Below are 27,398 nucleotides of genomic sequence, written 5' to 3'. Positions count from 1 at the left end.
GCAATTCACGGCACTGTGCTTACTGTTAGCGTTCACGGCGCAGGTGTTTACCTGTTCATTGTCCGCAACGAGAATTCATCTCAGTTGGGAGCTTACGGCGAAGCATAACGAAACGCGTGTTCAGACCGGGAGCGACGACTTACTGCAGGTCAGTGTCAGACTCCTTTGTCTTTTTTCATGTCTGTTTTCTTTGTCTCCGCCCACGCTGTGCAAGCGGATAGCCGATGCGAACTATTAAGCGTTTGTACAACTGCACTGAGAACTTTCTGTGAGCATATGAGAAACTCCTGCGAGTCAAGCGAACACAGTCTGGCAATAGAGTGGCCTTATCGGACAAACGTGGTATACCTTTTTTCTTCTGCTTTCGTAATTATAGAACGCAAGTTACACCCTTTTTCAGGACCATACTCGTTCCCTAGTAGCTCATGAACTAAATATCACCTCTTCACGCTGTGTATTAAAGCACTGAAAATCAAATATTTCACGCTATGGAATCGCATTTATTAGTACGGCACGAGGATGCACCAAAAGTGCGCTTGGTTTCAAAAGCGTGCGTTATTCTACGGAACACAGCCTGAGGAGGACCGCTTTGCAAATCTGAGAGTGCGATCATGAAATCGCATTTAAGAAATGCAGGGTAAGAGTGAAGGGGAAGAGGCTCTAGAGATCGGACATGATGAAATAGTCTACGCAGGGTATCATCTTAAATGCTTGCCTTGTTTACACGCAGACTGCACTCATTGTTAGGGTAGTGAGCTGATGGAACTGAAGTTATGAAGCAGGGACCGCCAACAGGCGAATTCTTCAAACGAAACCACAGCTGTCTGATCGCAAGGCCGTTAGAAAGAGTAATGCCCATTCCAACTCATCAGTTTTGTTGTCAAACAAAAATTGAATTCCGCGCTCAAAAAGTTGTGGCGCTGCTTTTGTCACCCGCCAGGGATGGCGCCAGCACACAGGATTATGGCACGGGGAAGCGCAGTGTCGCCGTAGTGGTGCGTTCAACGCGTTGAACAGAAAAATGTTACCTTGCCGAATCATTTGTCCTAATTGCGTTATATTGATAATTAGGAGTAACTGATTTCGCATCTCCGCTTTTATGTTCTCTGCTGCGTTTCTTTTCCCCGTTTTGAAATATCAAAGTTTTACCTCATTTGTCTCATGGTCGTCCAAACGCACCGCTGAACAAAACACTACGTAAGGAGGCGTTTTTTGTGAGTATATGATTATAGCCCCCATATTGCAGTAGCAACGCTTATTATTTTCACACGGATTTAACGTTGAATCGCGAACTAATCTGAAACACATGCGAGAGTAAGCGTCTACAGGGCGGTTGGTCGTGCATTACAGACCGCCCTCGTGGCCTCACTCTATTGAGACATCAGGCGGACCACATTTCCCGTTTCTTTTTGTTCTCCTCCGCTAAAAATTGTCGTAGTTTCTCGAGAGGATGCGGGTAGGTTGTTTTTGAGCGAGCACTTGTAATGTAACTTATCTTTGTTAGCACTTTCGAACTATATTCGCCACCGTTCATATATTACTCTGTAGCGTATACCTTTCATAACCGAAATGTAATATTGCTTGCAGGTCTTCATTCTCAGCAATGGCATCAACAAAACTGCCTGAACAGAAGGTGATTCTGTGTGGGGAGTATGGCGTCGGAAAAAGCTCCCTGTTCCGCAGGTTCACGACCAACACTTTTGTGGCAAGCAACGATCGAAGCTCCACGCTTGGGTTAGACCATTTTGATAAAGTCTATAAAGTTGCAGGACGGGACCTCAAGGTAAGCTTTAAACCACATGAATTACCGACTAAATTTTTGTCCTCTTATTCACCACTTCATTAGAAGACCCGACAGCAATCTTGCCTGTAGTGAAGCCCGTCTCCCAGCTGAGTGTACTGCAGTCCCCTCTCAGTTGAGTGAAGGACGTCACGTCTGAAGTTCTTAGCAGAGCTGTCGAATTATTTACGCGATCAGATGTGCAGTGTAGTAATGTGTTACCCTGTATTGTGTAGAAAGACAATCTATAGTAAGGAATGAAAACTTTTTCACTGTGCGACATCATCATGTGTGTTTTGTTCCTTGTTCTTCATATACTGCTATGAGTGCCTGTTAGCTGCCCTAAAATATTGCCTGACAGCATAGCATGCTCCTTTATGTGCTGTAAATAAATTCGGAGGTAAATTTCTCGTGCAAAAGTATTTGCAGTTCATAGCAGTGCTGTTAATGTTTTCTCTGAGTGAGAGTTGTCTCGGAAAACATATAATTGACTTGCGGCTGCTGCCCGAAAAAAATTCTATCAGCTCAAGGTTCCAAGCCCAGCATACAGCAGAGGTATTGCGAACATGTTGACAAAAGTAGGCAACTTTCCATCGCTGCATGTGCCCACTCCCGACATCCAGGACCAACAGTGCTGTTTCTAATTTGTGAATGACTGTAGCTGCAGCTCTGGGACACAGGGGGCATGGAGCGTGTGGCATCCGTCACGTCCAGCTACTACAAGTTTGCTGAGGCAGCTGTGCTGGTGTTTAGCCTGGACAATCCTGACTCATTCAACATCTTGTCACAGCACCTGCTTGACATTGTAAGCTATGCCGAGAATGCCAAGATCTTTCTCTGTGGAAACAAAGTCGACCTCGTGGGCCGCATCTATGTTTCGGAAACAGACATAGAAGCCTTTTGTGAGCAGTGCCACAACCTCATTAGCGGGGTTTATCGCACTTCTTGTAAAACAGGCCAAGGCATTGAGGAGATGTTCACCGACATTGCACGGCAGCTGGTTATGTCATGTAGAGTGAAAGATTTGGATGATGTGGCCAAAGACTCGTTCAAGGTCACCCAACCAGAAGAAACGCAGGAATCATGTAGTTGCTAGGCATGAAGGATCAGCACAACTGGAGTGAAGATGTGAAAATGGCAGCAGCAAGTTGAGGGTAGTCAGTTTTCGTGGCAGCTAGACAACTGCTGGTTTTTAAGCTTTTCTCATTTTACTTATCAACAATGGTTTGAAAGTTTTGTGCCTGCTAGTGGTATGACTACCTGTGTTTTTTTTATATAGCATGAATTTGCTATGTGATATACAGTTTAGGAGCATTTTTATAGTAAGGTTATTCTCACCTTTGCACAAATTGTGTTCTAGATTGCTTTCTTGAAGAATTTTTGCATTGTGAATTTTGAACAGCACAGTTTTGGTAATCTCAGTTATGTGATCCTGAGGCATTTTTGTGTGACCTCGCTAACATGCCTGTGAAAAGCATTTTGTGTTAGGGGCACGTTGTTTTACAGTTCCTCTGCAGGCTAAAGTAGATGGTGTGGTCGTGTAATAGAATCATGTAAATGCTGAACTGATGTCACACAAGCACCTTGAAAAGGTTTTGTTGGATTGCAGTGCCATGATTAAGTACGGAACATGTATCATATATTTTTTGGTATTTTCATAGCAGTTGGCCCAAGTTTCTTTGCAACAATTTCCATTTTTTCTTAGCAAGCTCATTTTATGTGCACAAGGAAGCTTAGAGAAATGTTGCTTAGCCATTTGAAGATGGCATGCCTGTTTCTGTGAACTGGGCAGCGGGAGCAAAGTGCCAAACACTACATTGTGGGCATTGTAAATGCGCCATGTTTTGAGATGGTATCATGCATTGTTTTCCCGCATTGTCAGTGAAATGCTGTACTAGTTAAAGAGACAACTTTACAAAACCAATTGTCGTAAGCTTTTATTACAGTTGTGCTATGTACATACCGTGTAGTTTCGTATCAGACATTCAACAGAACGTGCATCATGTGAAACAGGAAGCCTTCATGGCACCCTGTGCAGTGTACAGTTTACTGTTGGGTCTCAATTTCAGATTTTGCTAATAAAGTGCTCATGACAATAGCCAAGTTGTTATAAAGCGTCTCTTCTTCGCCTTTTTGTTACAAAAAATACATTTTTGAACACAAACAACTGTTCTACACTGCCCAAGCTGTCTTAGCACACAATGGTGTTTCTACAGTGCAAGAAGACCAGCATAACCTCGAAGCTCAAAAGCAAAAACATCCCACATTAAAGCATGCAATGAAAAATGCATGACAAAGCTTCCTGGTATCTACCTCTGCAGTAGAAAAGTGTACTGCTTGGTACATACAATAGGCATGCTAAAAATGCACAGTTCTTCCTAAACATGGCTTTAGCATAGGCAGTTGGCTGCACTTACAGAAACTGCTTGCTACTGCCTTGCTTGTTCGCATGTTCTTGCTGCCATGTCAAAATAACAAACCCAGTACGATTGCCCACTCAGCACAACAAACAGAACAGTGCAAAAGGCAAATGCACAGAATGCACTTTGTGCAAGCACATCAAGACGGAACTTGAAACTACTGATTTAGAATGCTAAACACCAGGAGGAGACTTCCTGTACTGGTCAGCAAAGTCTTTTATCTTTCGCCAGAGCTCCTGCGGCTCGTCCACACGTGGCACCTGAAATTAAAGCAATGATAGCACAGAAATGATAGCACAGAAATGATAGCACAGCAATGATAGCACAGCAATGATAGCACAGCAATGATAGCACAGCAATGATAGCCTCATTAAATGGCAGTCCTGGGGGTTTTACACAGTTACCACATTCAAATGAAACTTATGTTCGGCAGCCATGTGACATTTCATTCCGGCGCAAATTATTTTCAAAAATTTGCCTTTTCTGTAGCCTCAGTTCTGGTGAATTCTACTGGTGACGCTGCACGATTTACAGCGTCACAAATGCTGCCCCCATGCGAGTACCCACTTGACAAAATTTTGAGGCTTGTATTAGGTCGTCATGGGCATTTCATGAAAGGAGTTATCGTTCCATAATACAACATTTTGGGCGAGTTGGTTACCTACATTCATTATTACAGCGCAAAGACGGCACAGAACAAGAAGGGGACACAACAGCGCTTCTTGTCCCCTTCTTGTTCTGTGCCGTCTTTGCGCTGTAATAATGAATGAGTTATCGTTGACTACTTCAGGAATTCAACGCGCGAACGGGTGTTTTTCTAGCAATGTTTGTGACGTTATCGTTGCATCACGCGAAGCACGTCCCAGTCCACAAACTGAGTGTTGGTTTGCTGTTTTAAAATGGTCCCACTGGGCGTTTTGAAAAATTTTGTTGTGCCGGAAACAACAGACTTTAAGAAATGTGTGCGACCGTCAACTCAAAACGTTCGGAAAACCACAGCACTGGCCCTTCAAGGGCTTTGTTATTACATTAATGAAAGGCTTTCATTGGCTAGCTTCACTATGTGCGACATTTTTTTTTTTTTAACTTCAGGGCGAACCAAAAGTACTGATGCCATTAATATCATGCCATATTCTTGAACTGCAAAAGGCTCTGAATAAAGTTGGCACATTAGAACAGTTTACAACAGTTTCGCAGTCGCAAAATGTGAACTACAAACATGACGAAAAACGTCGCGTGGATGCGTGCGTCTCTTCCGTGTCCGGTGTCCACGCGCGGTTTTCCGTCGTATTCACAAACATGATGCTACATATGTGCCGAATTAATCAGTCAGTTCACTAATACTTGCTGGCTGCCAAGGGTAACTGCTAAAATGACACTTTGTGGCCAAAATCTCTCATGGTCCAATAAAGCAGGCAACAACATACAACACTGTACAGCTGAAACCATTATAGAATAAAGAACTGCTTGCTGAACTCGGCCACCCCATCTCTTATAGTGTGTGAACGCACACCTGATAGTTCTGGGATATATACACGCCCGCGTAGACTCCAGCGCCGAAGGAAACCTGTAAAACATACCACTCGGATCATATGACTGCGACTGTAAGCCGCACCAACGCACAATAGCCGAATCACACAATAATGCGCATTTTAAAACTTTCTATACTAAAACCAAAACGTTACATTATTGAAGTGTACAGAAAAACACTAATATATAAGCGTCTGCAAAAACAATAGTCACCGCTAAGCAAGAGCAAAAATATCGTACCATAGGTCTCTCCTTAATGCAGAAAGCGAACAATTACCAAAGCTTTCTGCTTAAGCATGCAAAAAAACAAAATTAGGCGACTACATTCCAGGTGTCCACAATGCACTGAAGAAACTACACATTTCAAGGTCGTAACGCGACGCTGTATATGCATGCAAGCGCACATTGTGCCAGCCTTGGTCACCCAACACTGCGGTGTCACGCGATACTCACAATAAATTTCAACATGTCCGCAGCTTGCTGCTAGTGTAGAACGCTGTCTTCTCTGCTGAGACCTAACTAGCCGCAGGCTACCTCCACATACGCACGGCCTGAAGACCACTGCTGGCAGCAACCTGCAAGCGCTGAACTCGCACCGGGCGACAAAGGCAAGGTTTCAGCCGCTGACTGTTCACGGTGTGCAGGCAGTATGGTATTCAACTTTGCGCAGCGGCTGCCGCCAGCCGCTAAACGAGAACTTGTTGGGTGAGTATAATGAGCATCTGTCTTTTTCTATAATAAAAGTATAAGAGGCGCTCGAATATATGCTAATACGACGGACCGTATAAGAATACGACAATACACGGAAACATGGGATATTGTAGTGCCGTAGAGCTTTGCGAGCATTTAATTCCGGCTCGCGCGGCTGCATTTGCCGCACATATTTTGGAAAAATTGTGCTTCGACATTCGTCACGTGCATACATAGCTTGTGTAAAGGCTATGAGCGAGTAAGTGCGAAGCTTCGCGCGTCGCACAATTAGGAGCAGCTCATGACAATCCGCATAGTTTGCATCCGCAGCGCTTGTACTACTACCATGATTGCTCTTCCCAACCTTTGTGTTTCAGACCTCTTGAACGTCAGCAGAAAGTGTATCAAATGAAAGCCTCCCTAAACCAGAAACTGATCGAGAGCGGAGAGCGGGATCGGTAAGTTCTACTGCTCTGTGTGCGCGCTTGTGCTGCTGTTCCGTATTCGTGAAGGCTGGCGAATGGCGCGTGCTTGCACGCGGAACGCTTGCGTCGGCTTCTGCCCAGCAAAGCTTCGAGCGAGCTCGTGCGCCACAGCCCGATTCGAATGTCGTGTGCTTGCACATGGAACACTTGCGTCGGTTTCTGCCCAGAGCAGCATTTTTGTGAGCTGGTGCGTGTTCTTGCCGCAACCTATTTGTGCTGCCATGGTACTATCAAGCGAGAGCATTCCCGTCGAGGGATCTGTCGCCGGTGTGGAGAATCCGTCGAAGAGTTTCACCCTAAGGTTTGTCTGTTTTTCTACATGTGGCGCTTAAAAAATTGCGCAGAGGAACAAGAGTAAAACTGCCTCAGAAGGATACTTATGGCGGGTTCCTTCGCCGCACGCCTGCAGCGGAAGCCGTTTTCTTTTGCCTTTTGCAAAGAAACGTGCAGTTTGTGCCTTCATGGCCGTGAAGTTGGTACTAGCGTCAGCAGTTCACACTTAAGCAAGCAGCTGTTGAACCTGTGGCCTGACTTGTGTAAAATGCCCTGGTGGAAATGCATGCCGGAGCAGTGTTGCAGTGCATTATAGTGAGCTTCCGTCATTAAAGTATGTGCTGTTGAACACTCTGTTGTGCGCCAGGGATGCCGCGCTGTGTGCACTGGCCGTTTTGATTCATGAATGCACGGACACAGACGGAGCACGCAGCAGTTCTCTACGCTCACACATTTTGCCTATTGGCTGTTTTAAGCATGAAATGCTTTTAGCTTCCGTTGTCGGCAGTGTGGTGACGTCACGCCGAGATCGAGAGCCATCATCCGGGCACTGAAATTCACTCATCCGGGCACTGAATTCCACTCATCCGGGCCCTGAAACGAGAACACCCGGACACCGTACGGGACTTAACGAGATTTAACGAAACTCTCTAAGCCCTCCTACGGGACCGGCATACAAGCGCCGGTTGCTCTCCAAACGAGTCACAAAAAATACTGCTGCCAGTGTCTTCTCAATGTTTATCAAGATATCAGTCGAGCTGTGCAATTTATAATGCACGGAATCATAATTTCCGATTTCTAATAACGCGTGCAAAAAGCACATACATGCCACAATACACTTCGTTGTCATATGTGATCTGTTAGGGGCTTTGAGAGAAGGCCGCTTAGAGAAAGAGAACCCGCGTCTTTCGGGACAGCAGCCGAGCACCATAACCACTGAGTCACCGCGGCGGCCATTTGAGGAAAGGAAGTGCACATACCTTGCTCCCTGGGTCAGTGGACGCCTGAATCGCGCTTATAGGTACGTGGGGTGGTGAGAAAGAGATGTGGGCTGCAGGCATTGGCAAATTTGTGCCGAAAACGCGGCGCTGAAGACATAGGCCCTCGGCGTTCATTGTGTTCATTGGCGTTGGCGTTGACAACGTTTTACGCTCTGCGATAATTTTAAGGAAAGGAAGTGCGCATAACTGGTTCCCCGGGGTCAGTGGACAAGTATACATTCTTGTCAGGCCTGCATCTCGTCGTGTCCACGTACGCTTCTGCATCGCCCTGCATTTCATGCTTACTCTACTCTCGGTTACGTGAGAGGCAGAGATTTTTTTAGGCGTGGGATGTGAATCTACTGCACTCTTGGTGGTACGGTCGTGCATGAGGACACCGCGACCCTTCTGTTATGTGGTTGCATTTCAACGGCAGCGTATGCACCGTTATTTTCTTTGCACCTGTAGGCAGCTAAGCTTGTGGCAGCGTAATTTACATGTGCTAGCCATGTTCCTGTGGCAGCACTGCACTGTTGCTTGATCATACACTGTTGTGAATGTACGTTTTCATGCCTCTTAGCTTCTTTTGATAGTCGCCTTCGGCTCTGTTGCATTGCTTCAAAAAATGGAGTTCAGCAACGTTTTTTTTTTCTAACTCTGGTAGGAAGTGCATCTACAAAATGCCTCTGCCTGAAGTGCTAGCTCCTAAATGTCTAGATGTCCTTGCAGTCTTGCATAAATTTACTAGTATGTCTGTTTTTCTTTTTTTCTAGACTAAAAGAGTTACTGCGTACAAGGTTAATCGAATGTGGATGGAAGGACCAACTGAAAGCGTACTGCAAAGGTTGGTACAGTGAAGTGTTTACCAAGGACTAGAAAAAGTTTTGTAAGCGGTTAGAGGTTGCTGGTTCAATGAGAAAAATGTCTCTGTACAGGTATTATAAGCGAACATAACGCTATTTATTTGAATTTCTTGCAGATTGTGGCCTATAGGTGCTTTGGCATGTATAAAGTTACTGTTGTGATGACAATGTCATGAAAAACCACACTTACTCCTTGTAATTTTAGATTAATGCTGGTGCCATGCTTACATACATTTGTTATTAGCTACCAGTTACGGATCCAAACATTTTGCACAGACTGAAAAAAAAAAGTCTTGAAAGGAATTGCAATCGTGCTGTGCCTATAATTTGGTGAATTATTTTTGTCAGCATTTGATACCAGCTTGAAGAACCTTTGTGTGCTAGCAGTACAGTGTGGTCTGAGAAAAAAAACTTGTGCATTCTCAGTAAGATGTTGGAGCATAGTGGTAGCTACAGCTGGTGTTGGCACATTAAGGGCAGAGTGCGTGAAACTGTTTGCACACTATAGTCAGATACAACTTAACGAAGCAGCAAATGCTCCTCAAAAGAGGCCCAGCCCGCCTGCCTGTGGTGTTGACCTATTGTCATGACATTGCGGTTAAATCCCAGCCACCTGCAATGTCACGCTAAGGGATTAACCTTGATGTCCCGACAAACTGTCAACACCATTGGCTGAAGAGCCTCTTTTGAGGGTTGTTTGTTGCTTTGTCCTCTAGTTGTATCCAACTATAGAAAGGCTAATTATTGATTGTTACTGAGGTTACTGGCACAAACCAGTTAAAAGACAGTGTTGAGAACAGAATTCATAATTGAGCACCTGATTTGCTGACGCCACTTTGCTGTGGCTTCTGTAGTAGTGTTGCATTTCAATGAGGTGAAGGTACAAACTCCGCATATTAAAGGTAATAATTTTCTACTCCGTAGTTATTTTGCCTAAATATGAACTATAGGACATAGCACAAAGTCGTTTACTTCGTAGGTGTGCTGCTGGGATGAGAGTCTGGTATTTTGGCCTTTTAACAAAAGTTTTTGTGCACTTGGTAAGGTCTTTAGGATGGGCAGTTGCCTTGAGCACAAGTTCAGAGATACTTTTTAAGGCTAATGAGCTAAATGGCTTGTAAAAGTTGTTCTGGATAGACAGACTCATGCATGCAGAACTTGCAAGCCCTATGTTCTGAGCAGTTTTGACAGACAGTGTGTATGTGTCATTGTGCTGCTTTCCCTTTCCACAAAGTGCATTACCCAAAGGTTGTACAGTGGTGCATACATACCTTTGGAGCCTAGTCGTCACCTGCTGCCCTTGCATTTCCTGAATATCTGCGCTACTATAGTTCTAGTTAATGCAAAAATGTGCTGAAAGCTAGCTGTACGTGTTTCTGTATTGCAAGTTGCTAATCAGTTCTGTTTCATTGCTGATGCTTAATTTCCATTCATACCTGTAATTTTGAGGCACTTTGTGTAAGACTATTTCTGAATTCTTTCTTGCAGAAATCATTAAAGAAAAAGGTGTTGAAAACGTATCAGTTGATGACCTTATAGTAGCAGTGACACCGAGGGCACGAGGTAAGTGCCTAAAAAAATTGGTTTTGCGCTTGGTTGCAGAATCTGATAAGTGCATATTTTAGAAGTGAAATTGTGGCTTTTACCACAGGACTACTGTTTTGGGAAATGCAAAAAAAAAAAAAACACGAAGAACTTGCTTGTTTGTTTTGGTGCACTTATTTGATCCTTCGCAGATGTACGGTTGTGCTCACTTTATGCTTGGAACCATTTTGCGAATTCCAAGGTGCGGCAGACGCTGCTGCTTACAAACATTTAGTGAAAAACTTACTTGTGCCAAGCCCCTGGATCTATTCATTGGTTTACTCCTTAAAAAATGTCAAGGCATTCGGCCAGGTGGAAGGAAGGGTGTTAGGCACACGTCTTGCAGCAAAACAGTCTTTCTTCTGTCACGTTTATTTTCATTGGATCAGCTTCTTACATTTAAACTTGGCGGTAAATTGCCATGCATTGTGAAGCTTACCAGCCTACAGGTGTGAATGTACACCCGCAGCAAAAAGTTGATGGAAGGCCATAATTATTAGAGAGAAAAATTATTCTTGCTGCCATCTTCCCACTCATCCAAAGAAATATATGTGCACCATTAAATGTCAAGCAGTGCGCTTCGGATGCAAAGAAATACAATTTCTTTCACAGATAGATAGATAGATAGGATAGGAAAACTCTTAATGTCCAACAGACAGAGGGTAGCCAGAGGGCCACCCGCCTAGACGACGGCCGAAAGGTCTTGGCTCTTGGCGGCGGCTTCGGCCAGTCGGACGAGTTGTAGCTGAGTCGCCGGGTCGGAGCTCAGTAGTAAGGTCTCCCATTGGTCTTTCGTGTTTATACCTCGTCCTTCCCGGGGGGCATGAGGACATTCCCATAGTGTGTGGTCCAAGGTGGCCCTAAGTTCGCAGTTTGCGCATTTGTCTGAAAATTGCCCTGGGTACATAAGACTCCAGAGGGCCGGGTTTGGCAAGGTGTAAGTTTGTAACCGGCGCCATTTGATGGCTTGGTATCTGGACAAGGATCCATCCGCTGGAGGAAGTCTAGCTCGTTGCAAACGATAGTGCTGTGTAATTTCTCTGTATGTCACCATGCAATCCCTGTCTGTAAAGACCACCTCGCTCGGGTCTGCCCGGAAGGAAAAGCCTCGGGCGAACTCGTGGGCCGTCTCATTACCAGGCAGGGATGCATGTGCTGGTGTCCAGACTAGTGTAATGTTCCGGTCTATTACATGACGGCTTAGAATTGTATTCGTTAGAGGGGAGACCCGGCCCCTGCTGAAATTTAGTATGGCGACTTTGGAGTCACTGATGATGTAGTACCTCGCTTTTGTGCCTACACAAGCCAGTGCTATCGCAGCTTCCTGTGCAGTCTCTGGGTTACCCGAGAGTATGGAGGCACTTATTTTGAGGAGTTGTTTATTATTGACGACCGCGACGGTCATCGTTTTCTTATCATACTCAGCGGCATCCACGTAGACCACGTCCTCGTCTTTGTAGGAGCGGAAGTGTTTCTCTAGCGCCTCTGCCCGCTTGGCCCGGCGCACTGAGTGATGAATAGGATGCATATTCCTGGGTAATAGGGGTACAACTATATTGTCCCGAATTTCTCCGAGCATGTCAACTTTGGCGGTTGTTCTGTTATCTCGGCTCAGATGGAGTTTTTCTAGAATGGACCTGCCGGTTGTAGTCCCGGCTATGCGTTTGATTTGGGATGTTCTCACTGCTTCCGTAATTTCTTCCAGGGTATTATGCATGCCTAGCTCTAGGAGGCGGTGAGTGGATGTACGGATGGGCAGTCCTAGAGCTTGTTTCGTGCACCGCCTGATAATTCCATTTATATTTTCCTTTTCTGAAACTTTAAGATCCAGGAAGGGGGCAGCATACGAGATACGGCTAACTACAAACGCCTGTACCAGCCGTAGGAGATTCTGCTCTTTCATGCCGTGTCTCCTGTTGGCAATCTGCTGTATGAGTCTCATCGTTTGTTGTGCGCAGTTTTCCATCTTAGTTATTGCATCACCGTTATACCCGTTGCTTTGTATAATCATGCCTAAAATTCTGATTTTTTTCAACATGAGGAATCTCCACCCCTTGCGTTTGTAATTTGATGTTGGGGATGGTTCTAGTTTGTCTTTGATGCAGAGGTCGATAAAAAAAAAGTTCAGACTTCTGCGGCGAGCATTGCAAGCCCCTACGGCTGACATAGTTTTCGACCTCTTTATGGCCTTCTGTAGCGTACGTTCGATGTGCGCGTCGTGTCCATGGGTCATCCACTTGGTGATGTCGTCTGCATACATGCAGAAATTCAAGCCATCTATCCCCTCCAGCCTCTTCGGGAGCCGTATCATGGCCACGTTGAAGAGAAGAGGGGAAAGTACCGAACCCTGCGGGGTTCCGAAAGGAAATTGGCAATGTAGTTGTATGTGTGTTCCCCGACGTTTAAAAGAGCCAGGTTTTCTAGTATCGCCTCGTCTTTTACATTATCGAAAGCTTTAGTGAGGTCAAGTCCCACTATTACTTTCGCATCGAGCGACTTAGTGTGTAATATGTCATGTTTGAGCTGTATCATGACATCTTGCATGGACAAATGCAATCTAAAACCTATCATTGAATGGGTGTATAAGTCGTCGTCTTCCATGAAATTTAGTCGCGTTTGTATCGCATGTTCCATCAGTTTTCCAACGCAAGATGTGAGGGATATAGGCCTTGAAAACCCATGAATCTTGTAAAGGTGCTGGAAAGTCCTTGAATTTTGCGCTGGACTAGGCTTAGCGGATTCGAGTGAACGTCTGGCCACATCTGGCAAGTCCTAATCCAAGTCAATCCAATGTCGCGTGTATTGCTTGTGTCCGCTCTCTAGCCCAGACCATGCCCTGATTGTGCAGCACGCCGCTCAGCCTCCTGGCGACGCCGCTTTGATAAGTGTTCCTCTCGTTACTCTGGCGTCTCCGCTGCGCGCCTGGCCTTAGCCTGTTCGTTCCTCCTCTGGTTAACCGCTAACTGCCAGCCACGGAGATAGAAGCATTTAGGAGGCGAAACTCGCCTCTCTCTCCCACGACCGCGGAGAGTCACAGGCGCTGTCTGCTTCCTTCGACCGCCGCCGGATGCCGCCCTCGTCAGGTTGCCGAGGACGACGCGCGCTCGCGCCGTCGCGCGCATTTCAGTGCTTCCGCGGGAGAGCATTTGCGCGGCCAACATTTTCTTCACAATAATGTCATGCTGCCCTGAGTTATCACGCGGTAAAACGTGGTTTCATAGTACGGGAGGCAATCGACATTCGAATTCTAACCGTTGATGTTTCCTGCGGCTTGGCGCTCTTCCGCCTATTGGTGGGCAGTGCCGCGCGCGATGGCTGCCCTTTTTTACTTGACGGTCGTGAAAGAAATTCGTTGGATACACATCGCTGCTGGTCACTGGGAGCCTTGAAGGAGATGACACTTTCTTTGCAGGACTTGTATCCGCTATTGCAGTTAGGAACAAAGCACTTACGTCCCATCGTATGCTATAACGAGGCAGTAAGACGTACCGGGTCCACGGAGATCTATAGACCAGGACTCGAGCGTGAGCACTCTTACCACGCCGGTCACACAGTTTCTGGAGACTAGAACACACGACCCCACTCGCTGTTTCGAGGGTGTTACGTGTTACAGTGTATTCCTTATTTTTTTTATTTTTTCTTGGTTTCTTGTCTTCCGCCAGTTTGTGTCCGAAGCTGCTAAAAGATTTGGCGGAGCTCCTCTGCAGGGAGTGAGGTGGGGGGGGGGGGGGGGGGGGAGGGGGGTTCTATCTCCGTCCCCACGGAGATAGAACCGTCCCGAAACCACGCCATGCACCGCGCAGCGTGGTGCCTCGCGCTGCCCAAGCAGGCACAGCGGGCACCGCGTGTGAGCGCCATCTACCGCGCGCCACGGAAACCGACCTCCCTTCCTCTCCTCCACTGTGACGTTTTCTGGCCGCCCGCGCCGGCCGCGGGGGCCTGGAGTTGCGCCTCCTAAAAGCCTTCTATCTCCGTGCTGCCAGCCAACCACCTCGGGATCCAGCGAATTCAACTTTTCCGCTCTTCTGCGCTGCTCAGCAGCGGCTTTGCTTTTCTTCTCCATGGCTGTAGCCTGGCTGTCGTTCCTCATCATCCTCTCCTCCTTGTCGGCTCCGGCGCACCAGTTGCACAGCTGTGTTGTCACTAGCTCCTCGCGAATGCGCATCTTGGCTCATCCACGCTCACGCGAAACTGCTCATCCACGGCCAGTGTAGCTCGCGCTACAAAAACTGTTGCAGACTTGTTGGCAGCTGCAGACAGTTATGTCGTAAAAGCTGAGGCGGCTAATGACATCACATATATTCTGAAATCAAACAGTCTTAGAAAAACTGCAAAAAAAAAAAAGATTCAGGAGGTTCAAGCAATTTATTGTGCAATCGCTGAAAAACTTCTTGTTGTTGTGCATTCTTGTTAATCTTAACCAGCGTGCACTTCAAGGCAGTTTATGTGTTTATTAATGTGTGTTTCAAGGCAGTGTATGCCTATTTTTTTCTTTGTCAATAAAATGAATGATTTTGTTGTGAAATTTATTTTCTGTCCAAGCTACTAAACATTGCTTTGGGTCCTTGAAATTGCTATGCCAGGGCCTTTAAAGTCCTTGAAAACCCTTGAATTTTTTCCACTAAAACTGCTACGAACCCTGCTTAGGTGTGAAAATTACCTCAGCGGTTTTCCACTGTTTGGGAATGTCACCCTTCTCCCAGCATTCTTGCATGAAATTGGTCAGCGCTGTTATAGATTTGTCATCTAGGTTTCTAAGCATTTTATTGGTTACACCATTGGGTCCGGAGGCTGATTTGGTTTTCAGTTTTAGTATTTCTGCTCGAACCTCGAATTTGTGAACAGGGGCGTCTAGTTTGCTGTTGGATTTACCCTCATAGCGCGGTAAGGAACTTTTGGTGGCGGAGCCTATATATCGACAACGAATTGCATCGAGGAGTTCCTGCTCCGAACTTTCAGATTTATAACCTAATTTCTGTAAATTTTGTCGCTGTGTTAATTTACTCCCTTCTGGGTCGAGGAGGTGCCGAAAGAGGTTCCATGTTTTGGCAAGGCCGATATTGCCCTCAAGCTGGTCACACATTGTTTCCCAGTTCTGATCGCAGAGGCTAAGTGCATATGCCTCAATCTCTTTGTTGTGCGCGCAAGGCGTCTTCTGAGATTGCGATTCCACTTTTGTCTCTTTAATCGCTTTTCCATACTAGCTTTGGCCTCCCACATATGAAGAAGGCAGCTGTCTAGTACTTCAAGTTCCGCATTGTCGTCGAGCATTTTAGTAACATTCTTAGCATCCCTGCGGAGTTCCTCCGCCCATTGTTCTATGCTTGTGATTTCTGCCTTTCTCCCGTCCTGGTTACGAGCGTTGCGGAAAGTGTCCCATTCGATAATATGCGGGGAGTGCGTTTCGCACTTGGCAGGGCCAACGTCAGTTTCCGTGACAAGTATGTAATGGTCCCTGCCTAGGTTTAGCAAGGAGTTGGACCAATTAGCTGTACCCGCATTCTTCACCAGGGTGAGGTCTGGGGACGTGTCAGCGCACACGGTGTTACCCATTCTTGTAGGGGTGAGAGGATCCGTGAGCAGGGTGAAGCCCATTTGCTGTATGTCTAGCCATAGCTCTCTCCCCTTCGTACAGGGCTGCGGGTAGCCCCACGCAGGGTGGTGGGCATTGAAGTCACCTAGTACGATGGTGGTGGAGAAATCCCTACCACCACCCAGCAAGAGAAAATCGTTAGAGGCCGCACAACCCGAACTTACGCTGGAGGAAGTCTGCCATAAACTGGAGACCAACATTCAGACCCAGATTCAGGCCCTGGATGCCAAAATGCAGGCGCAATTTCAGGCATTGCAAACTAACATGCAAAACCAAATTCAGTCAATTCTCTCCGCAATACAGGGACTCACAGACGTAACACAATGCCACAGGAATGAGCTCTTAGCCATTAATATATGGCAGCAAACTGTGGAAAATACCATTCAGCAAATTCAACATGGCCATATACACAAAGAATTACAACTACTCGCTGTGGCAGTGGAACTGCCGGGGGTATCGGCGGAGAAGGCCGATCCTCCAGCAGCTCCTTGAGTCTCTGAAGGTCCACCCAGAGGTTATCGCCCTCCAGGAGACTGGAGGCGCGTCAAAATTAATTGGTTATCAAGCTTTTAACGCCACAGGCGACAAACCTAATGTTACCACATTTGTTAGAAGGAACATTACGGGCATTGAGCATGACACGGGCATCTGCCACATAGAGCACGTCCTTGTCGAACTTATTCCGGCCAAAAAGACCCAACGCAGTCTTTTCATTCTGAATATTTATAGCACTCCAAGTCAAAAGAAAGTTAAATTCGACTTGCTGTTCAGAAAAGTGATGTGTATCGGCAACAAGCACGCACTGGTCTTTCACAGAGTTGCCTTCCATAAACTTTTGACGACGGGTTTACATGGGAAAAGCCTTTATAGGGACACTGAGGACATGTTGAAGTTGGCCTGTATGAACAGATAGCCACATTCTAATGACAAAGATGTTCTTTTCGCTTAAGACAGCTTATCAACTGCAGTACACTTATACAGATTTTTTGGCGCGAATGCCGAAGGCTAGGCTACACCACTAACCACTTCACTTCAAAACTGTGATTACAGAGTTCCTTTCGGTGTAGGCATCGTGCGCTTGAATCGAGTGGCGGGAAAATTTTTAGTGCGATTTCCTCACCGGTAGACCTTTCCATCGGGAAATGTAGCAACGCCTCCTCTCGGAACTTTTGTTAACCAGTTCCGCTGCCGCTTCCACCATGCTAGTGCCAGGTGCACACAACTGGTGAGCTATATGGCATCGTCCCAGGAGCTCTTATTGGAAAGGTCTATAAATACCTATGTCTTTTGCTATTGGGTGAACATAAACATAGAGCTGCTACGAACAAAAATTGGTCCTCGGTGTCCCTTTGTGAGAAGACATTACAGGGGTTGGCTAGAAGTGAAAGCACTTACTGGCGGATGCCACCTAGCATGGCTGAAATGGCTGTTATTCAGTTTAGTGTGGTGTATGACTAAGGACTGCAAAGGGTTATGCATGCTTTATGTTGAACTTTATTAGAAAACATGCAGCTCAGTGTTAATAATATGCTTTCTAAGGGACATTTGTTTCAGCAAGTGCCATACTGTTTTTAAGGCTTCGTTCATTGGGGAATTTCCTTCCCTTGCAGCTACCGTGCCAGACGTCATCAAGCGTGAACTTCTTCACCAGATCAAGAACTTCCTAATTGATCAGCAAGCAAGTGGCAAATGATGCAGCTCAAGACAATACCATCAAAGTGTGCTTAATTGTGCTTCATGCAGTTTTCATCAGATCAGCCATGGTACCTTTAATGCATGTTTGGAGTTTTGCAGTTACAGTAATAAACTCAGTTTTGTTGTGTGTTCAAATATGAAAACCAAACAGTGGAAAAAATATGTGTATAGTGTATCATCAAGACATTGTCCAGATCAAGAACTTCCCAATAGATCATGATGCAGCTCAAGACAATACCATCAAAGTGTGCTTAATTGTGCTTCACGCAGTTTTCATCAGATCAGCCATGGTACCTTTAATTAATGCATGTTTGGAGTTTTGCAATTATAGTAATAAACTCAGTTTTGTTGTGTGTTCAAATATGAAAACCGAACAGTGGAAAAAATGTGTATAGTATATTATCAAGACATTGTCCAGATCAAGAACTTCCTAATAGATCATGATGCAGCTCAAGATAATACCATCAAAGTGTGCTTAATTGTGCTCCATGCAGTTTTCATCAGATCAGCCATGGTACCTTTAATTAATGCATGTTTGGAATCGTAGTAATAAACTCAGTTTTATTGTGTGTTCAAATATGAAAACCAAACAGTGGAAAAAATATGTGTATAGTATATTATCAAGACATCGTTGACTGTACAGCAATAAATGGAACACTCTTTCCATGAGCTTCTCTTCCCAAAAATTTACACATTCCTTGAATCCATGGAATGCAGTTTAGAGCAAATTTTTCCACCTGTGTCTGAAATGTAAAAACAGCAACAGCTGAAGAGAAGTGTCAGAGTTCCGCTGATTGCCACACCACCACTTTACCATCACTTCCGCCTGTTGCAATAAGGCTTCCATCCTCGCACACGTGAATGCAAGTCACTGGCCCTGTAACCAAAACACGACGCTTAATGCACTGCAACTGCCAGCCTCACAATGCTTGGGACAGGTTTGAAAATGTCAGCAAATTTTATGCTTCAGCTAATTCTGATATAAGGACAACTCTGCCTATTTTTGAATACATGTTAGGAACACTCAATACATATGAATGGCAGCTATAAAGGGCTAGCGATGTTCCTTCAGTGTATTTAGATATATCTGCTGTTAATTTGTTCTTGGCTGCAGACAATGACAGCGTAAGCTGAAGAGTGCATGCTTTTACATGCAAAAAGAAAGTGGCACCTTCTTGTAACACCCTCTGAATTATAATTTACTTGATTTTGCTCACATTTCAGAGTTACAATGTTGTTCTATTTTCCTTCTGCTTTTTTTCATATACAACTGCTATTTTCATGGCTGTTGGTGTGGTATTGCTGGGGAAAAAAAAAAAAATGGTCTATGAAGAACTACTTTACACCATCGCCAGGCGCCAGAGGCAGAGAGTGCTAATTCCAGAGATGCTCAAATTTCTGAAGTGCTAGTCCATCGTGTCTTAAACCTATTCAAGAAGACAGGAGGCAGGAGGACTTGTTTAGGGAATAGTGGAGAAAAGAGCATGCTCTTTCAAGCACAAATCCAAAAAATCGCTGAACCATACTCTTAAGAAGGTCTGGAGCAAGATCACTCTAGAAGGCATTGCAGCTACTCTGTGAAGAATTTCGAGAAACGTATAGGAGCCTGCACCGATGCACAAAGTGAACACTTTGAAATTTAAACATGAGCTGCTGTGAAGAATTGAATGTGCGAAAAGCACGCCTCATTTCATTTGTGCATTGTAAAGTTATGGTTGTTTATTTTTGTTACAGTACGTTTTGGTCACCCTGTAGACATTGCAGGCCTTGCAGCACCACTAAAGGAGCAAGTGCACACCTTGCTTATGAAAATGAATGGCAAGTGAAATTGTAATTTGAACAGCCTCTTGCTTACATTGTAGAAAGCTTAGAATTAGCATTGTAGCAAGCTAAAGAGAAGTGCACTCCCAAATTTCCACTGGAAACTGCGCAAAACCTGCAAATGAAAGCATGTAGCTGTTCCAGCAGCTCACCTGTGGAGTAATCCTTTAAACTATGAAACCATACTAGCTTTAACAATATGGAGGCCGCAGTTCAGAAGTCGTATTTTATGATAAATTTTGGAGGTATGTGTTGGTTGTACTACATAGATTGACTTAAGTTATTTGCATGGAGGAAAGAAACCTCGGGAGAGGCCCTTGCTATCCGAGCTGCACGGCAAAAAGTGCGCCAGAAATCACGTGCTTTTACAAGGACTACTGGGAGTCTGGACGACGGTGCAGCCAATAGTAACGCTGAGTGCAGCGGTGCCGTCTGCTGCACATGCGCAAGAGTGCCGAGACGGCGGCCAAGAAGGGGGGGAGAGAGCCTTCATGTCTGGCTTCAAAAAATTTGACGTAACTGCCTCTCCCGAATTTTTTTCCTTCCTCCATGGTTATTTGCTTTGATTTGGTTAGGTGGCAAACCATGGTTCGAAAGCTTTGCCCTGTACTTATGACAATTCTTGCTATCAGGGAAAAAGCACATCCCATTTGGCCAGCAAGTTTAGCTAAAATCTTGCACAAATCTTTACCCATGATTCATGAAAGTTCGCCCATGACTGAAAAGAACCTTGATTGGGCAGTGGCATGAGTAGCTCCGCCTTACGGGTATGACGCAACAGCGTTAATGGTTATTTACTACTTTCTTAATTAGCACCTCTTTCATTACATCATACATCAGTACAGCATACATCAGTAGGTATACTATTAGACCACATGATGCATCACAAGACACACAAGGTCTGTCTTTAACCAAGTCGAATGAAAACGCCTCGATGGCTGAGGGGCAGCGTGACTGACTCGCAACCCATACAGGCATTGGCTCGATTCCTGTGACTGACCTGCAACCCGCACGGGCATGGGCTCGATTCCTAACTGATTATCCCCAATTTCTTTTCACTGTAATCATTTTTACATCCTTACACGCCATAATGACATTTCAATCACGTGTAATCACAATTTAACTCAAGTTTCAATAATTTTTATTCCACTTCTCAAAGTGTGATGTCGCGACCTTTTCCACCAGTCGGGATTTTCTCAACATCCCAATGCCAACAATTACGACTGTTTCTTTGCTGAACATGAGCTTAATGCTGTCATGTAATATTTGCGTTAAAGTAGCCACAAAGAAGTTCAACATTCTAAAGCATGCATCCATTACCTGCTCTAAAAACTTTGATATGCTGGAATAAGTATAGGAGGCAGTCATGTGACGTCATGGGCGCCATTTTGTGGTACAGCGTGCAGTTTCAGCAGTGCAAGCTGGAGAAGGTGGCGATAAGTCGACTGGATATGCCTGCAGCCTTTCGCTACACTACATGCACCAAAAAATGGCGGCCACCGTAACGTTGGTGCATACTTCTTATAGTAGCTGTTTGCTGTCTTAAAAAGTGTCCCATACCTAGCGAGGCAATTTTTACTGTTGGTATGTTTGAGCTTCACATTGCCTGTTTCATGCAGAAAACATTACACTGCATTAAAGGTGCACTAAAGAAAGAGGAATCTGAAATCGTCTTTTCATCGTGGGAACTCCATCTACACTCTCAGAGCATTCTTAGAAAGTTCGAATTATTGTCCTGTACGGCCGATTTCCCTATCAATCGAATTAAATGTCCCAGCTCCCACCCTTATTTTTTAACTCGCCTTCAAAAAGAGGAGGAGTCAGCCAAAGCTGGAGTTCCTTTCAGCCAGTCACGTGGTGGCTTTGCTTTTGCTTTTATTTTGTTTTTTAGGTTTCGTGAATAAACAGTTTCAGTTAGCTGCAAATTAGGCCCGCCGAAATAAAAATACGCATGGACTTTTTGCTTTCGCCCATCGCTATACTATATCACTCTGCCGATGGCAGAGCGGCAAGCCACCACACGGCTGGCTGACTCCTCCTCTTTTCAAAGGCGAGTTAAAAAAAAAAAGGCGGCAGTCGCGACGTTTGATTCGATTCAATAGGGAAATCAGCCGCACAGGACAATAATTCGAAGTTTCTTAGAATTCTCGGAGCTTGCAGACGAGCTCAGAATCCTCTTTAGTGCACCTTTAAAGCTTCAACTCTGTCCCTGCCTGCAGTATCCTTACCCGCCCAGGACTACAAGGGGGAATGGTGGTAGAATCATGTAATTTATGTAGGCGGTTGCATTGTATGCTAACGGTACTGTGTTCATTGTTAAACCACGGAACATTTTTAATGACCACACAGTTTCCCAACTCGGAACATAACTGCAATACCAATTACAGACGGGTGAAAGGCCTCACCAGAATGTGCTGACACAGTTGCAACTAATTTTGCACTTAGCAGGTCCCAGACAAGGATGCTTCCAGAATCGCAGCCTGTCAGCACTGTAGCACCGTCCCAGCATAGACACCTGGCAATTGACCAATGTATATAACATTTAGCACATGAAAAAAAAAGTTGATTACTCAAGTGTCTCCAAACTGCTTTCATTAAAAAAATTCTGATATACACTAAAGTTTGTATGCCACTGACTGTTTTCTCACAGAAACATCGTAACAGGCTGCAGCATTAGCAGACTTAAAAAAAACTTAAAACAAATAAACTTGGAGGACTTGCTGCTGTTGGGCTAGTTGGTTAAAGTTCACCAGGTTAATACAACACGAAGACAACAAGGAAGTCTGTGTTATGTTCTATAGTTCTATAGTGGTGCCTTTAACTAAGAGAAAATTTCAAGTCTGCTGCTCCCTCTGAGACAGCTCCGAGACTGGCTTTGCAGGCTTTAACGGACGTATAAGCTTATGTCATAGCGGCACATCTGTTTATTCTGTTAGTGCCTGCTCCTCCCCCTTCATGCTTGACTGGGAAATATTTTTAATTTCCATGATTTACACTGTTTTGTTCCCTTGCACATTCACACAAATGTTGCCTGCATTCAACAGCTGTAGGAGGCTAGATTACATTACACAACCTGACAAAACCCCTGAGGAGGAAAGTTTAAAGCTGGCTTGCTGGTGTATATTGTGTAGAAAGCTGGGAAAACATTTAACAACAAAAAAAAAACCTTCATTTCATCCACAACATTCAAGCCCCGCAGAGCACAAAAGTAATGACAGCAACACATCTCTGCCTAAACTTATAATTACATGATGCCACATAGTACAGCATTGTGCAGAATATGTGGCTTGAAATTCAAAGAAAATTCCAAGGTTTCAATTATATGAAGGGACAACGAGCAAGGAAGGCAAAATATATTTTTGGATCACACACATTAGGTACCCTTCGACTCTTGCTGAGCTCTGATTTCCCTCTCCACCGCCAACATCTTGCTTCCTGTTCCCTAGCTTTCGGCAGAAACTGTTAAACTTGACAATGAGAGTAATGTGATTTTTAATCTCGGCATCCTTGCAGAGACTACATGTCGACTCCAAATGAAATTCGAGGATTTCTGCAGTTTCGTCTTTTTTTTTTTTCTTTTGAACTGAAGTTCTCAGGCTCCAGCTTCAGTGCCTTCCTTTTCTTACTGCCAACCGACTCTCTGCTGCGTCCTCCCAATCACGTGCAGGCATTCTGGGAGATTCTTTGCCAGCACGCATGAAACTTCCAATAGCTAGCTGCTTCTGTATGCTGCTGACCTAGAGATATACTCCAAGCTCTTCAGGTAGCTTTTCAGTGCCAATTCACCCACTGCCACCACATCAATCATGTTCTGGCAAAATGTGCACTTTGCTCTATGTGGGCCACTCAAGCCTGCTTTCACCCGCCCACCATAATCCACATGTTGAAGCCAGGCAGGCTGAAACTTGCATTTTCCACATGGCATGGCATTCTAATTCGCACCGCATGGTACAAAGCACAAAGGCAAAACGATGTCGTGACATCAACTGTGGTCAGTGACTTCAGGGCCAGTGCCCGTCAGAGGGAACACTGGAAGACAGGGAGAGGACAGGGAGAACAAGCACCCCTGCCACCCAAAAGATTCTCAAGGAAACCTTGTGCTCTCGATGGGTTCCCCTTCGAGACCAATTTATTTGGAATTGTTTGTACAAGAGTAAGATGGTCTAAGAAAACAAAAAAACACTTACCGGGGAAAAAAAAGGGGGGGGGGGGGGGGAGGGGAGCAGGAAGCATATCTTGAAGGATTTATGGCCCATTGAGAGAGAGAGAAAGGGGGGCCACTCATAACCTCAGTCCAGTGCCACATTGTCACTTTGGGTTTTGCCCATCCTTTCCATGTCCTCCAGTGTTCCTTCTGAGGGACACTCTTGGTCGACATGTACTCTTGATTTTTGGAGTTAAACAAGAGCAATTCAAAGTTTTAAAGGAATTTAAGGATGATATCAAAATTTAAAGAGTTTCAAGGGCACTTCAATCAGTTTTTTGAAGATCAAGGGTATTTCAAGGATTTAAGGGCGTGTGCAAACCCTTAATAACAAGCATACCACTAGTGACTGCAAACAAAACACAAAGGTTTTTCAATAAAAACCACCTACAGTCCAGTTCATAACAACACAGCAAATACTGACAGACTCAACACGCGTAGCGTCCACAGGAATGCGAAGTCAGCAAGGTGTCCAAAGACACTCTGATCAAAAAGAAATGTTAAATGCTTCTGATGTGGAACTGACTTTTAAATTTGCACCGCATTAGCCAAAACACTTCTTGATTTTATCACAAATATTCAGCTGACCATGCTAGAAAAAAGCATAACAGACCTTTAAAGGGACACTGAGGACAAACTGAAGATAGCCTGTATCAATAGGGTACAGGGGTACAGCATTTTAATCACAAAGAGACCACTCTCACTGAAAACTGAACTTTTATAAGCTAGAAAAGACCAAAAAACTAACTACACGTGTCGACATCAGCGGTCAATTTCATGCATGCATGCGTCAACACAAATTTTTCAGCGCAGATTCCACAAGCTATGCTATACCGCCATTCACTTCAAAATGGTGACAACTCGTCCTTTTCGGTAAAGAGGTCATGAGTTTGAATCGACTGGTGGGAAAATTTTTAAATTCAGTTTTCTCTGCAATAAATGTGTCTTTTTCCTGCCGGACAAATGCCAACATACCCGAAAGAGCTAAAGAATCAATTTATACTGAAATAAATAACTGCATGGGGTTATCCTCAGTGCCTCTTTAAGTACAGTCAACTTGTGTTCATTCAAACTGTAAACAACTAATTTTGTTTTTTATTACCAATAATTTGAATGAAAAACTACACTGGGCAGGATAACTTTATGACTAGTAGTGGAAATATGTGCACACACAAAGAACACTTTTCGCTTTTCTTCTACTGGAGGCTTGTACGTATTCAGCCACCCTAATTGCTACTTGACTGCATCCGGTGATCCCACTTGACTGCTTCTGTTTCTTTTTCATATTTAAAGGAGCAGACATACCAAATTTCAAAGGTACAAATAGCTAGCATAAAGAAGGCTTTATCTGTGTCCAAGGAAGCATACAGGCAAGTATAAAGAGAATGCAATTTCTAAAACATATTTTGGGCGGATTTTAAAGTATGCATGACCAAGCTTGATTGACTTTCAAAACCTATCATGAGTGGCATCAGTATGATGCATGAAATGAGGTTCAGGAAGATATTTCTGCTGACCTGCGCATGTGTGACCGGCATGGTAGGCAAAATATTTGCCTGCTGATAGCATGGTGCACTACATGCAGAGGAAAGTGCCATTTGTGCTTCTGCACTCTCGACATTCTACCAAGACTCAGAATTGGAAAAAACTGAAAACAAAACTACTGTGCAGGATTTATGCAATAATAAACTACCCAGGGTGCATTGATAAATAATACATTGTGTGTTTCAATATTACTGATGCTGTGCACAATGTTTACAATGAAAAATAATGTGACCCATAAATTTTATGTCTATTCCTTCAGAGGAAATTTTTATTTGATTTGCAGAAAAATATTCTTTGGGGCCAGAAAAGGAATGGAAAGACTGAACTGACTGCAATAGTATTTAGATACCTTTATGTGATACCAGATGGCATTAGGAAGCTGGCATGTCACACCTGTATGATTAGAGTTGCTGTCCAGCCTTCATAAAGTGTATTTTCATGTCTGCATACAAGGCTGTGCCACACTATCACACTGAAACACATTTAGCCACGAAGGCTTTTGTAGAAGCAAGTTTCATGGTAACTGAAAGCCATTCTGACCTGAATAGTTTCAAAATGCTTCGAAAATATAATGCGATAACTAATATCGTAGAATACATTTGAATCACCATTTTAAAAGTGAGAGCTACCAATGTTTAGATATTCGCAAGCCCAGTAATACCATTTTTCAGCCTTATTAGCCTTGTAAAGCAAACCCAAAACATACACAAACCCTACCATGATAGACGCTTGATAATTCAGTCTCGAAGGGGCTGAAAATTTATTTGAATTAATGAGAGCCTTTAACACATTTGATGTTGACAGGTCAAAATCATAAATTCTAATAAACCAATAAATCGAATTAAGAAAGTTTAGTACAGTTTGGTTTATGGTCATCCAAAAGCGATTCTGGCTATGAGGGATGCTGTAGTGGAGGGCTCCAGATAATTTCAACCACCAGAGGTTCTTTAACATGCACTGACATCACAGTACATGTGCCTCTATCATTTCGCCTCCATCGAAATGAGACAGCTGTGGCCGGGATCAAACTCGTGTCTTTAGGGTTAGCAGCTGAGCACCACACGCACTGAGCCATTGCGATGGCAAAAAGTTTATTTTAACGAGAGTTCACTGTATATGAAAGTACTATCGTGCTCAACGACTTAAAACGCATCTGCAGTGAACCTGTTGAGGATTCCGCTTTATAGTAAAATAATGCGCCCTTACACAAAGCACCTAAGCTGCACGAACACCGAGTGTAGTACATTGTTCTTTGCATCAACGAGTAAGTGCACAAATTTCCAGCAGCGCAGGGCTGCCAATGCTTCAAGCACGGACCTCCGGCCACAGTTCCTGTGTAGCAGCTCATATTGAGCACAATAGTACTTCTACTATGCTTGTGCTTGTGCAGTTATTAACACTACAGGCAGTTATTAGTGGAAACCGTCCCTCAGTCATACAGCATCTACACAAGAAAAGTCAATACAATGTTCTGAGTAAGCAATCAAGAGTACATGCTTACCTCATGGCCCAACCAGCATTCTTGCTAAACAAAACTGTACCAGTCGGGACATCTAAAACTTTCAGCATTTTGTCTTCACTGCATGATGCTATCCTGTGACCATCTTAAAGAAAAAAAGAAAGTGCAGTACTTTTTTTTTCTTTTTTTCATATGATATGCACATCTTACATGTGCCGCTACAGAAAAAAGCCTAAAAGCAAATTTGCTATCACAAGAGTGAACTAAGCACAGTGGAAAAAAGTAATCAGTGTACACTTCATAATGAAGGTTTGGTTTGGTTTATGGGGTTTAACGTCCCAAAGCGACTCAGGCTATGAGAGACGCCATAGTGGAGGGCTCCGGAAATTTCGACCACCTGGGGTTCTTTAACGTGCACTGACATCGCACAGTACACGGGCCTCTAGAATTTCTCCTCCAAAGAAATTCTAGCCGCC

General features: G+C 44.5%; 3 protein-coding genes and 1 long non-coding RNA gene across 12 annotated transcripts in view; 2 read left to right on the top strand and 2 right to left on the bottom strand.

Annotated features, from left to right (window-relative positions):
• The first annotated feature begins 945 nt into the window (after positions 1-945).
• On the top strand, positions 946-3,878 carry RabX6 (RAS oncogene family member RabX6). Of its 4 annotated transcripts, none has more exons than XM_089581913.1 (3): positions 946-995; positions 1,588-1,783; positions 2,442-3,878. In XM_089581913.1, the coding sequence occupies exons 2-3, from the start codon at positions 1,604-1,606 to the stop codon at positions 2,874-2,876; spliced, it is 615 nt and encodes a 204-aa protein (XP_089438039.1). In that variant the 5' UTR covers positions 946-995; positions 1,588-1,603; the 3' UTR covers positions 2,877-3,878. The 4 variants fall into 4 exon arrangements, with proteins under 4 accessions (XP_089438039.1, XP_089438036.1, XP_089438037.1 ...); XM_089581910.1 differs by having other exon boundaries at positions 958-1,197; XM_089581911.1 differs by having other exon boundaries at positions 966-1,214.
• On the bottom strand, positions 3,705-6,383 carry LOC149352688 (uncharacterized). Its single transcript, XR_016290837.1, has 3 exons — positions 6,184-6,383; positions 5,714-5,767; positions 3,705-4,460 (listed from the first exon to the last, which is right to left on the bottom strand). It is a non-coding gene; the product is annotated as an uncharacterized LOC149352688 (long non-coding RNA).
• On the top strand, positions 6,140-18,562 carry LOC149352687 (transcription and mRNA export factor ENY2-like). 2 transcript variants are annotated; one of them, XM_089581914.1, is made up of 5 exons: positions 6,140-6,435; positions 6,798-6,878; positions 8,932-9,002; positions 10,510-10,584; positions 17,809-18,562. In XM_089581914.1, exons 1-5 carry the CDS (start codon positions 6,380-6,382, stop codon positions 17,889-17,891), a joined length of 366 nt encoding a protein of 121 aa, XP_089438040.1. In that variant the 5' UTR covers positions 6,140-6,379; the 3' UTR covers positions 17,892-18,562. The 2 variants fall into 2 exon arrangements, with proteins under 2 accessions (XP_089438040.1, XP_089438041.1); XM_089581915.1 differs by lacking the exon at positions 6,140-6,435 and adding an exon at positions 6,522-6,679.
• Positions 18,435-27,398, bottom strand: part of LOC149352686 (protein FAN-like) — a 77,302-nt gene continuing 68,338 nt past the window's right edge. For 3 of the 5 annotated variants that reach the window (XM_089581907.1, XM_089581906.1, XM_089581909.1), the window contains 3 exons: positions 26,965-27,067; positions 22,120-22,229; positions 18,435-18,770 (listed from right to left, as the gene is read on the bottom strand). In XM_089581907.1, coding sequence (XP_089438033.1) covers positions 18,673-18,770; positions 22,120-22,229; positions 26,965-27,067 — 311 coding nt within the window. In that variant the 3' untranslated portion in view covers positions 18,435-18,672. The remainder of the gene's footprint in view (positions 18,771-22,119; positions 22,230-26,964; positions 27,068-27,398) is intronic. The other 2 variants (XR_016290836.1, XM_089581908.1) reach the window with 2 other exon arrangements.

Source organism: Amblyomma mixtum, chromosome 3 (assembly GCF_055824585.1).
Source record: "Amblyomma mixtum isolate Tamu chromosome 3, ASM5582458v1, whole genome shotgun sequence".
Lineage (NCBI taxonomy): Eukaryota > Metazoa > Arthropoda > Arachnida > Ixodida > Ixodidae > Amblyomma > Amblyomma mixtum.
Note: the sequence above shows the minus strand (reverse complement) of the source record. Positions and strands in the feature narration are given on the sequence as shown.